This window comes from Carettochelys insculpta, chromosome 3, assembly GCF_033958435.1.
Source record: "Carettochelys insculpta isolate YL-2023 chromosome 3, ASM3395843v1, whole genome shotgun sequence".
In the NCBI taxonomy this organism is placed as follows: domain Eukaryota; kingdom Metazoa; phylum Chordata; order Testudines; family Carettochelyidae; genus Carettochelys; species Carettochelys insculpta.
In genome coordinates, this window is record NC_134139.1 from 39,655,462 (window position 1) to 39,670,855 (window position 15,394).

Consider the following 15,394-nt stretch of genomic DNA (forward strand, 5'->3'; position numbering starts at 1 on the left):
TGTTACAGAAGAATTATCTCTCAGCATCTCTGTTTCGAATTGCCAGATCCAGGAGAATGTGGTGAGTTCTTGGCAAAAATAATACTATGTGCCCAAACTCTTCCAAAGCAGTTGATAGTGACAAAGACTGTCTCATAAAATTGTCAGGATAAAACACCTATAAGTTTTACAGCCATGGAACTCTTTATTCTCCTTAGGCACATAAAAGTTGTCTCCCTTATGACATCATTGATTTTTTTTTTTGAGTGTAGTTCATTCCCTGTTTTTTCTTTTTCAAACTAATGACTCCTACAGAATAGGAAAAATGCATTTGTAGGTAATGCAATAAAACTCCAAATTCTTTGGGTTAATTTTTTTTTGTATTTTCCTTTACTTGAGATCAGGAGATTTGAATTAAAAATAATGAATAATAATAAAAAGTTTTTAACCTTTTGTTTGACTCATTATTAGAACCCAGAACAGACTCAACTAACAATGTATTTCAGAATTTTTAAGAACAACATAGCAGATATTCACCAATATTCAGAATAATAGGTAAATGTTGTGTATATATAATCAGTACAATTTATTTTTTTTACTGTCACTGTACAGTTTGTTAAATACAATGAGGCAGATCTTCTGTTTACATAGAGATACCTGTTTAGATACCCGAGCAGTACCAAATGAGGTGATTTCCTGAATGAGGGGACTTCAGGCTGGCTGCCCGCAGCAGTGAGCCCACTCCTGCAGGGCTCCCCCTGGTCTGGCAGGGGTCTGTGCAGTTGCGGGGGCTGCCAATGGGGCTCAGTGCTCAGCCAGTTCCCTGCTATGGGGTTGCAGGTCTCCTCTGGCCCTCCGAGTCCCCATGGCTGTGGGGCTGCTGGGGGCTCTGCACCTCAGCTGACTGCCTGCTATGGGCCTGCTGGTGGGGCTCCCCACCATGAGGCTGCAGGGCTCCCTGGCTCAATCAGGGTCCCTGTGGCTGAGGGGCTGCTGGTGAGGCTGGGTGCCCCAGCCAGGCTACATCCCCTGCAACCAGCAATACTCCTGGTGGGGCTCCTGACTGGGACTAGGCTACCCACAGTGGGGCTCCCCAACCCCAGCCGGGCTCTTGGTAGTGGGGCTCCCTGACTTTGCTCACTGCCTGCTGCCCCTGGGGCTTCCCAGAGCAGGCTGCCAGTGAGGCTCCCTGCCACAAGCAGGGCTCTGCTGTTGCAAGCACAGCTGGAGTTCTCTGGTCCAGCAACATCCGTTGTCTTGCCAGAAAAGAGAGTGCCACACAAGGGAGTTTCAACCTATACAGTTTGAAGCAGCTTTGGATCTGTCCCATACCTTTAAAAAAAAAAAACCCAAACCTTTAATTTCAAGCTGTTGGTTAAAAGCATGATTAATAACGTAGCCAAATTGACAATTACAATTGAATCTCCATATGGGCATTAGTTGTATGATTGTTCCTAATGTTTGACTTATTTCTTCATAAAATAGGATATCAGCTCTGTGTATCAGATTTTTGCTGATGAGGTGCTAGGTTCTGGTCAGTTTGGCATTGTATATGGCGGTAAGTTACTGTGAATATTAGTTATGCCTGTGCTTATGCTGGAGATATAGTTAACTAATGTCTGTGTATTTGCTACAGTCAGATGTCATGTATCTACTCATATCTGAGTAGTCCCAGTGATCTTAAGCTCTGCTGCCATAATCTTTCATGTTAAAATGCTTTTTACTATGTATTATTTGTTTGTAGTGTGAAATCATGAGCAAATGAAATCCTGGAAATGAGACAATCTTGTACCATCAGGTTCTCTCAGAGGTCCAGAGAGGCCTGGAGAGATTCTACCTTTTGGCCATGTCTACTCATCCCTTTAGCACAGCTCTGCTGCCAGCAGTGTTATGCTAATGATGGGTCTAGAAAATTGCAAATGGAGGTCCATTTGCAAACACTCATGGCTAATTAGCATAACTGCATGAGATATCCCCCTTGGAAGAGGGTGTTGCCTGCAGTACAAATGCCATGTGGATGTGCCTCTGCAGGCTAAACCCTGCTCCCCCGATCGCCATCTTCGTATGCTAATTAGCTGCATGAGTTTGCAAATGGACCTCCATTTGCAATTTCTTGAACCATCATTAGCATAGCACTGCTGGCAGTGCTTTGAGGAAGAAGGGGCTTCTGGAAGGAAGGTTTCCTTCTGGAGGATCCCCGCCGGCGTTGTGTCTGCACATGTACTTCGGAGTCCTGAAGAGCTTCTTCCAGACTCTGAACCACATGTCGATATGCTAGTGAGGCACGGAAAATTTGCATCTGCGTTTCATTATCATTTACCGGATAGCTCATTAGCATGCTGCTTCTGGAAGAAGTGACGTGTAGACACAGCCATAGTGAATAAAACACTTTTCATTTTTGTGTTCCTATATTTTTAGGAAAATTCACATAGAGCAGTCCTATTGGTTTAATTATTTCTAGTCATCAGAGAAATTTTTGCTATTTTTCATAATGTGGAACAAAATTTTGAACTTTTAGGTGCAAGTTGAACCTCTCTAATCCAGCACCGTCAGGATCTGACCTATGGTAGATGAGAGAATTTGATGGACCATGGGAGGGCATATTGTCTAGCAGCATTACCAACATTTCCACTGCTCTTAGAAGACATTTAGGGGTAAATTACAGCTAAATAACAACACAGAACACTGAGAGACTGAACTGGTGGGATCATGGGAAACTTGGCTGCACCCATGATAAGTGGTCATCCAGTTTACTAAAATTATGCCAGATGAGAGAGTTCTGGATTAGAGAGGTTCAACCTGTAGTGAAAATTGATTATATTTTGCTTGAGTTCTTACTGGAGTAAAATTTAACAATCTAGTCTGGTCTCCCTACTTAACCAAATACTATCTCTTGGTTTGATGTTTCCTTAATTAAGTCCAGTATCCTGAGGGAATATGTTTAGTCCACTATTGAATTTATTTTGGTGGCGTTTAGGTATAATTTTACAGTTAGTGGAGTTAGGACCCCTTTTTAGAATGTCTCTGTCTCCATCTTTCCGTAGTATATTAGCCCTTATAGGAGGCTATAATTTAGGTTATTTTTAGAATTGCTGTATGTGTGATCCAAGGTTTTTAGTTGGTTTTAATACTGAATGTCTCAAAACAGATCTCCTAAAGCCTTTGTGAGGATTTCAACCTTTATGTCATTTCTTCGATCAGTCCAGGATACGTTAAAAGCTTTTCATAGTACTTAGTCACTTCTTCTATTTTGATTTAATTATTTTTACTTTTCAATCATTAAGGGTATGTCTGTACCTACCGGAAGATTGACTCATTCATAATTGATCTTCCGGGGTTTGATTTAGCAAACCTAGTGTGGACGCGCTAAATCAAACCATCAGAGCTCAACAGTTGGGCCTAGTACTTGTAGTTCTCACAAGGAGTAAAGGAGGTCGATGGGGGAGTTTCTGTGTGGATGACCTGATAGATCAGTCTTCGATATGTTGATTGCAGCTACACAATTGTCATAGTTAGAATTGCGTATCTAATATCAACTCTCAGGTGTAGTGTAGATCTGGCCTAAATGTATTTGACTACTTTGTTGCCATTTGGAACTTCAGACGGGCCTCCCTTAAGCTTACTTTGTTTTTTGTCCAGTGAAAATAAGCCTTTTTTCTTCCTAGCCTTTATTCATCATGTAAATCTTTAAGGCAGGTACGTTGTTGTGTTGATTGCTCCATGCAACAAACTTCAGGAGCAATAACTATACCCTGACTCTAAGCCATGACCACCAGTACTGAATACAGAACTCCAGGTGAGGTCCAGCTAGGTTGTTTATATAGCAGTAGTTTGACCTCCTTTTAGTATTTGTCTAGAAGTGCACTGTAGCATTCTCTGTGCCTCTTACACTATGGCTGTGAACTTTTCTGTGTATTTTATACAGTTTTCTAAAAACAGTTTTATCATTTTCACTGAGCAGACATTCCCTTTTGTTTCTGTAACAGTCTCATTCTGGATTTTAATATTAGTGTGTGTGTTAGAGCACCAAGGTCCTTCTGTGCCTGATCTCATTAACCTGCCCCCTTCACTGATGGCTTAATTTGAACATTACAGGAGACAACTGAGCATGGGGTGAGGATTCTGGGTTGGGAATTACACAAACAGTATTTAAGACATCCTGTCTTTTCAAAGCAGGAGTGGGCAATAATTTTTCATGGGTGAGCACTCCAAAAATGTGGTAAATGATCATGGGCTGAACACTTCCATGATTTTAATAGAGTACTATGGAGCCTTGGAATAGAGGTTGGGTGCTGAAGGGAGCTTGGGATAAGGGGTCGGGAGTTCAGGGTCTGTGAGGTGGGGTATGGGTACAGGAGTAGGGGCACAGGGAGTTTGGGTTGTACCTTGGGGCAAAGGTGCAGGATGGGGAGCAGAGGGTTGGGGAGGGATGGGGTGTTGGTGCCAGGGTCTGGTTGGTGGCTCCCTGCCTGTCCTTTCCTGCCCCCACTCCACTGCTCAGAGTGCCCAGCTGTGGGAGCCATCTGCTTCTCTGAGTGCCTCCATGACCCTCAGGGGAAGAGACTTTGCATGCAATCCCCACCCCCAGCACAATCTCATAGCTCCCATTGTTTGGAAACTGGCTGCAGCCTGGCTCCAGTGGGTTGGATTCATCCCCTGGGCCATATTTTGCCAATTCTTGTTTTAGAGAATGATGTTTTCCATTGAGGTGAAACCTCTCTCTTTCTCACATGCGCGCACACACACGACCAGCCTGTTTATTCCTAACCATATTAGTTTACAGCTTTCTGATGTGCTAGCCAGTCAAATAGCACCTTTTAGCACATACCTCCACACTATGGAAGTATCATTTGGCTGCTGGAGCAACTGGAGAGAAGAATCATTACACCTTCTCCTACTCCACTCTGATCATTAACATCGAAGAGGCCAAGATTTTAGGGGCTTATGTGGGACTTACAGGTGAAATTCACCCCATTCAGATAACCTACAGAAGACTTAATATATATACTGTCAGTCAACAGATTGAACAACAAAACAGTTTAAATTTATGCTGCGAAAATATCCTGACTATCTGGACTGAGAGTACTTTCTGTTATACTTAAATTAATATCCCAGATACAATTTTCAACTCCAGTGTTTATTAACATTTATGATTGTGCAGAATACACCCATTTCCACAAAAAAAGGGTGGTTTTCCACTGTAACTTTGTTATTTAATGAGTTTCTGCTGTTTGATTGATGCTGCTGCTTTTCTTTTAGGAAAACATAGGAAGACTGGAAGGGATGTGGCTATTAAAGTCATTGATAAGATGAGATTTCCCACAAAACAGGAAAGTCAGCTTCGCAATGAAGTTGCCATTCTGCAGGTAAAAAATACATTTCAAATAAAGTCCATTCTTGAGCTTTGTGTCCCATCAAAGGAAAAGATTATTTCTGTGATTCTGCACAGTGCAGGCGCTTAAGTGCTTTACTGGGTTGGACATAAGACAGAAGCCTTGAAATCTGAGCCTGTCTGTTGGAGGGAGCTTTGAAAGACAGGGAGTCTGTGAGCAGCTGGTAGGAGAGTTGTTAGTTTTTTGCTGGTAGCTGTCTACCTTCTGCCAGCACAGACCCGTGGAGATGATGTACTAAAGCTTCTTCATCCCTCCTGAAGCAGCAGGCAGTATGTGACTTCTGTTTGTTCAGGTGGCTGCACGACTTCCCCATCAATCCATACAAACATTTACTCTTTTCCTTTACATTACTGTTTGATTTTATCATATACAAAATCAGCCACATCAAATATAATTTCCTTTCCAAGAAAAAAGTAATCTGGATATTGGGGACTGGCACATTTCCTTTGTTAAATCTTCTCACTTGGAAGTGCCATTTGCCTCCTATCTTTTGTTTCTGATTCCTAACTCTCCATTTAAACAAGCTTCCTGATTTTGTATTTCAGTATAAGTGCCATTTTCTGACTGTTAAATCAGTGCTGTGTCTTTGTTTTTCATGTGGATGCTGTAATTCTCTAGAATTTGCACCACCCTGGGATTGTAAACCTGGAATGTATGTTTGAAACCCCAGAACGGGTGTTTGTTGTGATGGAGAAGTTGCACGGAGATATGCTGGAGATGATTCTCTCTAGTGAGAAAAGTCGGCTGCCAGAACGAATCACTAAGTTCATGGTCACCCAGGTTAGTGGTATTCCATCTCTGCTTCTACAAAGACAAGGGGACCAGATTTTGGTTTCTTACAGGGGTGTGAGTAGAATTTGGCCCAAGATATTGCCTAGATCCAGTTACCGCAGAAGCCTGGAAAAGAACAAATACATTGCCCCTCTATAAAACTGGAAACAGGGACAACCCACGAAACTACAGATCAGTCAGCTTAACTTCTGTGTCAGGAAAGATAATGTCAGGCAATCTCTCTGCAAACATCTGGAAGATAAGATGTTAAATAACAGTCAGCATGGATTTGTAAAGAACAAATCATGTCAAACCAACCTGATAGCAAGCTTTGCAGTTAAGGGTGAAGTGCTAGAGGTGGTATACTCGACTTTAGTAGAGCATTTGATAGACACATGTAGCCTACTCATTCATGAAGTAGGGAAGTACAACCTAGATGGGCCTGCTATAAGGTAGGTGTGTAACTGATTGGATAACCATTCTTAGAGGCTGTGTCTACACTGGCACAAATCTTTGAAATAGCCATGCTAATTCAGCTGAAGGGAATAAGGGGATTTCGAAATGTGCAGGGTCCTTTCGAAAAGGACCCCTGTGTAGCCACATAGCAGGCATTCAAAAGCGGCGCCGCAGCTGGAAGCGTACTAATGCTAATGATGCAGTGAATATTCTGTTCAGCGCCTCATTAGTAATCTTTGAAGTGGCCATTAGCACGGCTATTTCGAAGATTTGTGCCAGTGTAGACATGGCCAGAGTATGCTGAAGGGGCATAACAAGTAGGGTTCTGTGGGGATCAGTTTTGGGGCTGGTTCTGTTCAATATCTTCATAAATTATTTAGATAATGGCATAGTGAGTATGCTTATGAAGTATATGAATAATAGGGTTTTCAAGTGCTTTGGAGGATAGAGGATTATAATTCAGAATGATCTAGGCAAACTGGAGAAATGGTCTGAGGTAAATAGGATGAAATTCAATAAGAAAAATGCAAAGAACTCCACTTAGGAAGGGATAATCAGTTTCACACATACTATGTTGGAAGTGACTGCCTAGGAAGGAGTGTTACAGAAAGGGATCTAGAGGTCATAGCGGATCACAAGTTAAATGAGTCACAAGTTAAATGACACTGTTGCACAAAAAGCAAACAGATTCTGGGATGCATTAAACAGGAGTGTTGAAAGTAAGACACAAGAAGTAATTCTTCCGGTCTATTGCATATTAGGTGGCAACTGGAATATTGTGTCTAATTCTGGGTGCCACATTTCAGGAAGGATGTGGAAAAACTGGAGAAGGTCCAGAGAAGAGCAGCAAAAATGAGTAACGGTCTAGAAAACATGATGTATGAGGGAAGATTGAAAGAATTCGGTTTGTGTAGTTTTGCAAAGAAAAGACTGAGAAGGGATATAACAGTTTTCAAGTACTTAAAGGGGTGTTACAAAGAGGAGGGAGGAAAAAATATTTTGCTTAACCTCTGATGATAGGACAAGAAGCAATGGGGGTAAATTACAGCAAGGGAGGTGTCAGTTGGACATTAGGAAAAACTCTCTGTCAGGGTGGTTAAATACTAGAATAAACTGCTTAGGAAGGTTGTGGAATCTCCACCATTGGAGAGATATGGAGCATGTTAGGCAAATATCTGTCAGGGAAGAGGGTGCTTGGTCTTGCCATGAATGCAGGCAATTGGGCTTAATGTCCTCTTGAGGTCCCTTCCTGTTCTGGTATTCCATGATTATTTAAAGAAGACAAAACTAACAGCAGACTTTGAATTTAATGGAAGCTGAACTGGTGAGAATTCAGACTCTTCTCCTGAGTGAAGGTTTTCACTTTACTTCACCTTAGAGATGTAATTGGTTGTTTTAAAGGATACGCTGCAAATTAAGCTCTCGTAAAGGTGCACATATAGTATAAAATATTCAAAAACTGCCCTCCCCAAACACATTTAACAATAATTATTTTGATCAGCGAAGCAAAATAAAACGTTCACAATATGTATGCATAGCAAAATTGCAGAAGTCTGTACAGGTCTAAATTATTGTACAATTTTGTGTCTGATCTTTGTTGCTCAAACATTTGCAGTCCTAATCATTTAAAAAACATATTTCCTTCTTTTGTAGATACTTGTTGCTTTGAGGAATTTACACTTCAAGAATATTGTGCACTGTGATTTAAAACCAGAAAATGTACTACTAGCATCAGCAGAACCATTTCCTCAGGTGAGTGAAAGTTTATTAAATATTTCCTCCTAAATCACTGTTCCACTAAAAAAAATAGAGAATTTAGAAATAAAAAATGAGTGGTCATTGGACATGTTACTGATATTTTCACCCAAAATATAGCTAGAATTATGTGCACTGCCTGTTACTTAACTGCAGTTTTTCCAAGTATGACACACTCAGGATAATTACTCTGTCATTACACTACTGTCTCTCTCAGTAAGTAGGAGCATCTGCTCACATCTCCAAAGAAAATACTAGAGAGTTTTTTTGCCAAAAGGGGCCTTCTGTTGACATAACTCAGGGAGTGTGTACACATACCAAGTGTTCTGTCAGCAGGGTCTCGACAGAAGTCTGCATTAGTCTCAACAGTGTTATCCCTTGAAAATTTGAGGAATGACGCTTCCGTCGACAGAAGTGTAGTGTAGACACTTCTGTTGATAGAGAAGGCGTCTGGTTCACGAGGCGGCCCTGTTTGCAGAGCTTCCAGTCAGCTGTTCTTTCAACAGAGGGCAGGGCCGTCTGGCTGCTCTCTGTCAACAGAGCAAACTGCTCTGTCGATCTACTTGTGTGTGTAGATGCATTTTGTTGACACAACTCTGTCGACAGATGCTTCTAGTGCGGATGTAGCCTAAGTCTACTCCAAATTTCCTCTGTGACTGCTGGAAGAGAATGCAGTTTCACAGCACAAGTAGATAGGGGTGAGTAGGGCACTCCCAAATTCATGGTCATGAAAAATTTGTCACAGAGTGTGAAATCTGGTATTTTGTGTGTACTTTTACCCCATACTGTACAGATTTCCTGGGGGAGACAAGCATTTTTCAAATTGAATGCCCTGACCCAAAAGGGCAAGTGGGTCAGAAGGTTATTTTAGGAGGGTCAAATTATTGCTACCCTTGCTTTTGCACTGCCTTCAGAGCTGGATGGCAGGAGAGTATTGTCTGTTGTCTGGGTATCCAGCTCTGGAGGCAGAGCAGTTGCCAGCAGTAGCACAAAAGTAAGGATGGTATGGTATGATATTGCTACCCTTTCGTCTACGCTGCTGCCTTCAGAGCTGGTCAACAGGTGAATGACAAGTATCGGAGGGGTAGCCGTGTTAGTCTGGATCTGTAACAGCAGCAAAGGGTCCTGTGGCACCTTATAGACTAACAAAAAAGTTTTGAGCATGAGCTTTCGTGAGCACAGACTCATTTCATCAGATGCTGGTCTTGGAAATCTGTTACCTGGCCCTGCAAATTTCCAAGACCAGCATCTGATGAAGTGAGTCTGTGCTCATGAAAGCTCATGCTCAGAACTTTTCTGTTAGTCTATAAGGTGCCACAGGACCCTTCGTTGCTGTTAGGAGAATGACAGTTATTGACAGAAGGCCCAGATCTCCCGGCAGTGGCTCAGAAGTAAGGATGGCAACACTGTACCATGCCATCCTTAATTCTGCAATGCTATTGGTGATGACTTGCTTTCTGACCTGGCATCCTGGTCAGCAGTGGCTGCTCTCCAACTGCCCAGCTCTGAAGGCAGCTCTGCTGCCAGCAGCAGTACAGAAGTAAGGGTATCAGTAACTGCAATCCTGCTACAGTAACCTTGGGGTCACCCCCCAACTCCTTTTTGTGCCAGTAGTTGAAATCAAAAAAATTCCCCTGACTGTGAAATTAACAAAAATGGATTGTGATTTTGGTCAGATCCTAGCTGTTGTAATGGCCAATCTGGATCAGATAAGTGAATCTTTCAGACAGACATTCATAGGTCTGCAATGTGGCTTTTGGCACACACCTTTTACAACCTTTTATGCTGCATCTCAGCATTCCAGAGATTAAGCCTAGTTTGGACAAGTAGTCCTTCATTGTTTTTCAATGGACTCCAAAATGCACATCCAGGTTGAACTGCCTGTTAATCACCTGAAGGTGAAATGGACATGTGCAGTCACTCAAAGAAACAAAATTGTTGGTCTTTGAGATGTGTCCATCCCATGACCTCTTCCCTTTTCTCCTCCATTACACAGTCTCTGGTAAGGAGGAACCGAAGGGGATTGGATTGGCTCCACCCTTTCTGCCATCACAAGGCAGCAGAGACTGCATTTGCTGCCTCCACAGTACCCACTATGTTTTTTTTTCAAGTTTGCTAGTAGTTTCCAAAGTCAGGTATGCAAAGGGACACATCCCTGAAGGAATAGGACCAATTGAGTAATTGTACTGTTTTGTTTCAGTTTCTAGTACAAACAGTAATTAAGTGATGGCAAATATACTGCCAGATACCATATGTTTGTGTGGACAGTTGCTCATGTGTGAGGTCTACCATATTTGTCAGTTAATGGTATCTTATTATTTTACAGGTGAAGCTGTGTGACTTTGGTTTTGCACGCATCATAGGCGAAAAGTCTTTCAGGAGGTCTGTGGTTGGAACCCCTGCTTATCTTGCTCCTGAAGTGCTCAGGAGTAAAGGTTACAATCGCTCGCTGGATATGTGGTCAGTGGGAGTTATTGTCTATGTGAGCCTTAGTGGTACATTCCCATTTAATGAGGATGAAGATATAAATGACCAAATCCAAAATGCAGCATTTATGTATCCACCGAACCCCTGGAAGGAAATTTCTAGTGAAGGTAAAGAAATTCTAGACAGCATTTGCTTTTTGAGATCTTGGTTTTATTACAGCATTTTATATACATTTAACTCTTGGGTATTCAGGTATTTTTGAATTCTATTATGAATTTATTATTCGGACAGATATGAAAATTTATAGCTGAATGACTTGGTAAAGGCTAACATAATAGGTGTGAGCTAGCATGAATTTACAAAGGATTACATTTAACATTGGTCTAGAGAAAAGCAAGAACCAGTAAATTTATCTGCATTTCAGAAAGGTGCTGATAAAACTTGACATAATGGCCTATTGTATGAACTTACCAAATGTAGGTTTAAGACAATTTTTCTTCAGAATGTAGAAAATGGTGACCTGGAAATAAGGATGTGTACTTGATGTGAAAACTAATGCTAAGTTAAATCGAGGATAGCTATATATTGGGAGTGATAGTTGAAAATGTAGACATACATATATGTAGAATTCCAGATCCAAACATTCTAATCATTGCAATAACGAAATGGGATGAATGAAAATATTCAGCTCTGGTCCAAATGTTATCAGCTTTCGGAGTTGTTCAGACCTAGGGTTTTGGCGTGGGCCCATTTCTAACTGTGAAATTTTGCAATGATAATAAATAAGTGGTGTATAGTTAAATCCTGGAAGGATGGCTGGCAGTAGTGTGTAATAGTGGGAACTTACTGTTAAGAGACAACACTTCAAACAGAAATAAGATAAAATTTTCAAAAGAGCCTATGTGGCTGAGGGGCCTAAATCTCATGGACTTCTGAGGAGCCATCGGTTCTTAAATACCTAGTCATTTTGAAAACTTTACCCTTTATTAATTTAGGACCAAATTTCACAAAGCTTCCATTGACCTCTGTTAGACTAGTCCAGGGGTCTGCAACCGAAATTGCGAGAAGAGCCATTTTTTCAAATTCAGTTACAAAATCAATCCTCCAAGAGCCACAATGCATGTGAATATAAGACAGTCCTTAGTGAATAACATCAAACAGTACTTTGTGTCACCCCTATTTTAAGAATAGCGCAAACACAATGATTTGTACCCGTTAGAAAGTTGTTTACCCCAATCTCCAAGCTTTACCCCCCATCCCCAGACTTAACCCCTCTGTGCCCCAAACCCCTCCCCCCACCTCCAGGTTTAACCCTTGTCAGCCCCAACCTCCCCCCACCATCCCCAGGATTAACTCGCCTCAGCATGTGCAGTGCCTCCATGGCTGCTGCTGCCTCCCCCCGCTACTTGCCCCCACCACCACCTCCTCCTTCTCCTCCACACGGCTGCACAGCTCCATCAGGGGCCAGCTCGGACAGCTCTCCTGCCAGCTTAGACTTCCCCCGCGTGGGGTGGCTCCCTGTCCTGCTGGCTTCTCCCCCACCGCAGGTGACTGCTCAGCAGCTCTGGAGGCTGCTGCACTTAAACCAAAAAATTAAATTCAATTGGTGTAATGGCAGGCAACTGAATTTAGATTTTTAGTTTAAGTGGCGGCGGCAGCCTCTGGAATGGCAAGAGGAGTCAGCCGCAGCAGCACTCAGGAGCTGCAAGTGGCTCTTCAAAGAGTCACATGTGGCTCCAGAGCCGCAGGTTGCTGACCCCGGACGAGGATTTTACCCTTACATTAGTAAATTATTTTTAATGGTAAATTTGAAATCGGTAAGCTCAGTTTGGAGTAAATCCAATAAATTCAGTTTTGAGTAGTGTATTTCTAAAAAGTAAGCAAATCACTATATTTCTGGCTTTCTCCTAAAATGAGTTAAAACTTATGGTAAAGATCACTAGCGTCACTAAGCTTTACATAATGCGCCTTGTGTATATATTTTATGTAGCACAGTTGTTACATTTCACAGTCATAAATTACATTGGAGATTACACATTTTGTATTTATGCTCTAGAAACTTTGATAATGTGTTTGTTCTCTGGCTTCCCCCCAGCCATTGATTTAATAAACAATTTGCTTCAAGTGAAAATGAGAAAACGTTACAGCGTTGACAAATCTCTTAGTCATCCATGGCTACAGGTAAGAGTAATTGCCACTTATTTACTATAAAAGCAATGTGTAAATATGTCCTCTAAGTGAATCACATTTTAAATTAAGTAGCTCAAGTGCTTTATAAAGATTGTTTTCACTGCGACATTATGAAAATACCTCACAGTGGATATTCATGAAGATGGCAGCTAGAGTTAGTCTGTTGTGAAAGAGAACTGAGCCTCATAGACCATTGTCACCTGGTGCATCCTTCCATTCTCCCCTTCCCACCTGTGGGATTCTGCCAATCTCCTTCCTTCCCCCAGCCATTCAGATTCCCTTCTTGCCCTTTTATTTTCTAGGATACTATTCGTTTTTCTGTTCCACTTTTGCTTTGTACTTTCTACCTGGCAATGGTGTGAAGAGTTTATTCCCTTAATATTGCCTGTTATCAGCACTCACCTCTATCTGAAATACAAAGCAGAGTGAGAAGCTATATGTTTTCAAGGAGATAATGAAAGCAGAATGTATACCAGTGATGGGAAACCTGTGGGCTTGTGGACCCCCAGCTGCCTCTTCCCCCATGTGCCTCTTGTGCACTAGGACCGCCCCCCCAACTTCCTTTGCTTCCCTTCCAACAATTTAGGAGCCACAAATTGCCTGATTCACACTCTGTCCCTCCTTGTCCACTCCCCTCCCAAGGATCAGCTGTTCACAGTGCTTCAGCTCTGTGAGGCAGGGGGAGGAGCATGGGTGGGGCATGAGCCAGGCAATTTGCAGCTCCTAAAGTGCTGGAAGGAATAGGAAGTATGGGGCTGTGGTGTGTGAGAGGCTCATGGGGGAGGGGGAGAGACAGTGCTGCGGCATCATGGGGAACACCAGTGCCCCACAGGTGGCTGCAATCCACTGAGGTGAAGGAGCTCCTGGTTGCCTGATTTGTACTGTGACTTATTTTAGAAGAGATAGATGGGGTGAAGTGTGTTTATAGAAGAAAAGTGTGGATTCAGTTTTCACTTGGGCTCTTTTACTTTCTGATCTGACAATATATAAATCTCACAATTTTGCAAGCAGACGAGAGCACTGAGGGAAAACCCCATCAATTATTTGAGGGAATTAGTAAGTCAGTTGAAAGGACAGCATTTTTAGCTATAGCTGGGAAGCATCTGTCTTGGAATCATTACATTCCCATAAATTGTACCGGGAGGAAGTCCTTAGACTCATAACACAAAGGGTGCGTCTATAATAGGAACTAACTTCAAAGTTAGGCACTACATCAAAGTAGCGAACAGAGAGTCTATGCACATCTTCCCTTGCTTCGAAGTAGGGCACTACTCCATTCCCAGGAATGGAGTAAGAACTTTGAAGTTGGGAAACGTCAAAGTAGGGGAACCCAACTTCGAAGTCCTTGCTCCATTCCTGGGAATGGAGTAGTGCCCTAGTTTGAAGTTTAACTTCCAAGTAGACTGTGTGTAGATGCTCTACTTCAAAGTTATTTTTGTAGTGTAGACACAGTCAAATTGTTCCTCAGAATTGCATTGTAAGTTTAAACTGCTTTTTCCATAGGAATCAATTGTACAAAGGGGGATTGATGCCTGAACCAAAGCTTGATACATTATTTTTTCTACAGTAACACAAATTACAGATGCCCAATGTAGAAACATCAATATATTTGGTAAAGAGCATTCAAATAAACATAAAATCACATATGCTGGACTTTCAGTGGAGCTGGAAGGGGATCCCTTGCCGTTGCTTGTCTGTCTTCCATGGCCAGGGTAGCTTGTTGCTGGCTAGCTTTGCTGCTTATTGCTTCTGGGCTCAGCCAACTGGAAAGTTTGAACAGTGATACCAGTGATTAACAGTCTCAGCATGTGATGTGTGCAGTTCTCCCTGCCTGCTTTCATCATTGGAGCAAAATGGGCAGTCAGTTGAAAGGTGTCATAAGTCCAAGGACTCCCTGCAGTACTTTAACTGAAATCAGAGGGATTTAATTAATTTCAGTTTAAGCCTGTTCATGAACTTAATCCTGTTTGGTTTAGAACTATATTTTGTTGACTGTAGTCACCTAGTTATACTGCAGTAAAAGTACTGAATTACTAACTTGATTTGTACAACTATCGTCCTGCTATTGGGTTTCATACACCATTAATCTTAATTTTTTTAAAAGGACTATCAGACTTGGCTCGATCTTAGAGAGTTTGAAACGCGCATTGGAGAGCGATACATTACCCATGAGAGTGATGATGCTCGCTGGGAAGAACATGCTTATGAACACAACCTTGTATACCCCAAACATTTCATTATGGCCCCCAATCCAGATGATATGGAAGAAGATCCTTAGTGTTCATCATACTGACTTCATTAAAGCATTCCAGACAGAAGCTGACATTGATACGTTCCTGGACAGATGTTGCTCTTTGAATGTTGTTGATTCAATCTACAAAACCATGAAAGGAGTATCCTGCACTGGCAAGTGGATGGGCAAA

The 15,394-nt window shown here is 42.0% G+C and overlaps 1 protein-coding gene across 1 annotated transcript in view; it reads left to right on the forward strand.

Annotated features, from left to right (window-relative positions):
- Positions 1–15,375, forward strand: part of PRKD3 (protein kinase D3) — an 86,806-nt gene extending 71,431 nt beyond the window's left edge. Inside the window, exons 12-19 of the mRNA XM_074989664.1 lie at positions 9–61; positions 1,465–1,537; positions 5,239–5,345; positions 5,991–6,152; positions 8,253–8,351; positions 10,681–10,948; positions 12,877–12,962; positions 15,076–15,375. Of these exons, the coding sequence (XP_074845765.1) occupies positions 9–61; positions 1,465–1,537; positions 5,239–5,345; positions 5,991–6,152; positions 8,253–8,351; positions 10,681–10,948; positions 12,877–12,962; positions 15,076–15,249 (1,022 nt within the window). The 3' untranslated portion in view covers positions 15,250–15,375. The remainder of the gene's footprint in view (positions 1–8; positions 62–1,464; positions 1,538–5,238; positions 5,346–5,990; positions 6,153–8,252; positions 8,352–10,680; positions 10,949–12,876; positions 12,963–15,075) is intronic.
- The last annotated feature ends 19 nt before the right edge of the window (positions 15,376–15,394 follow it).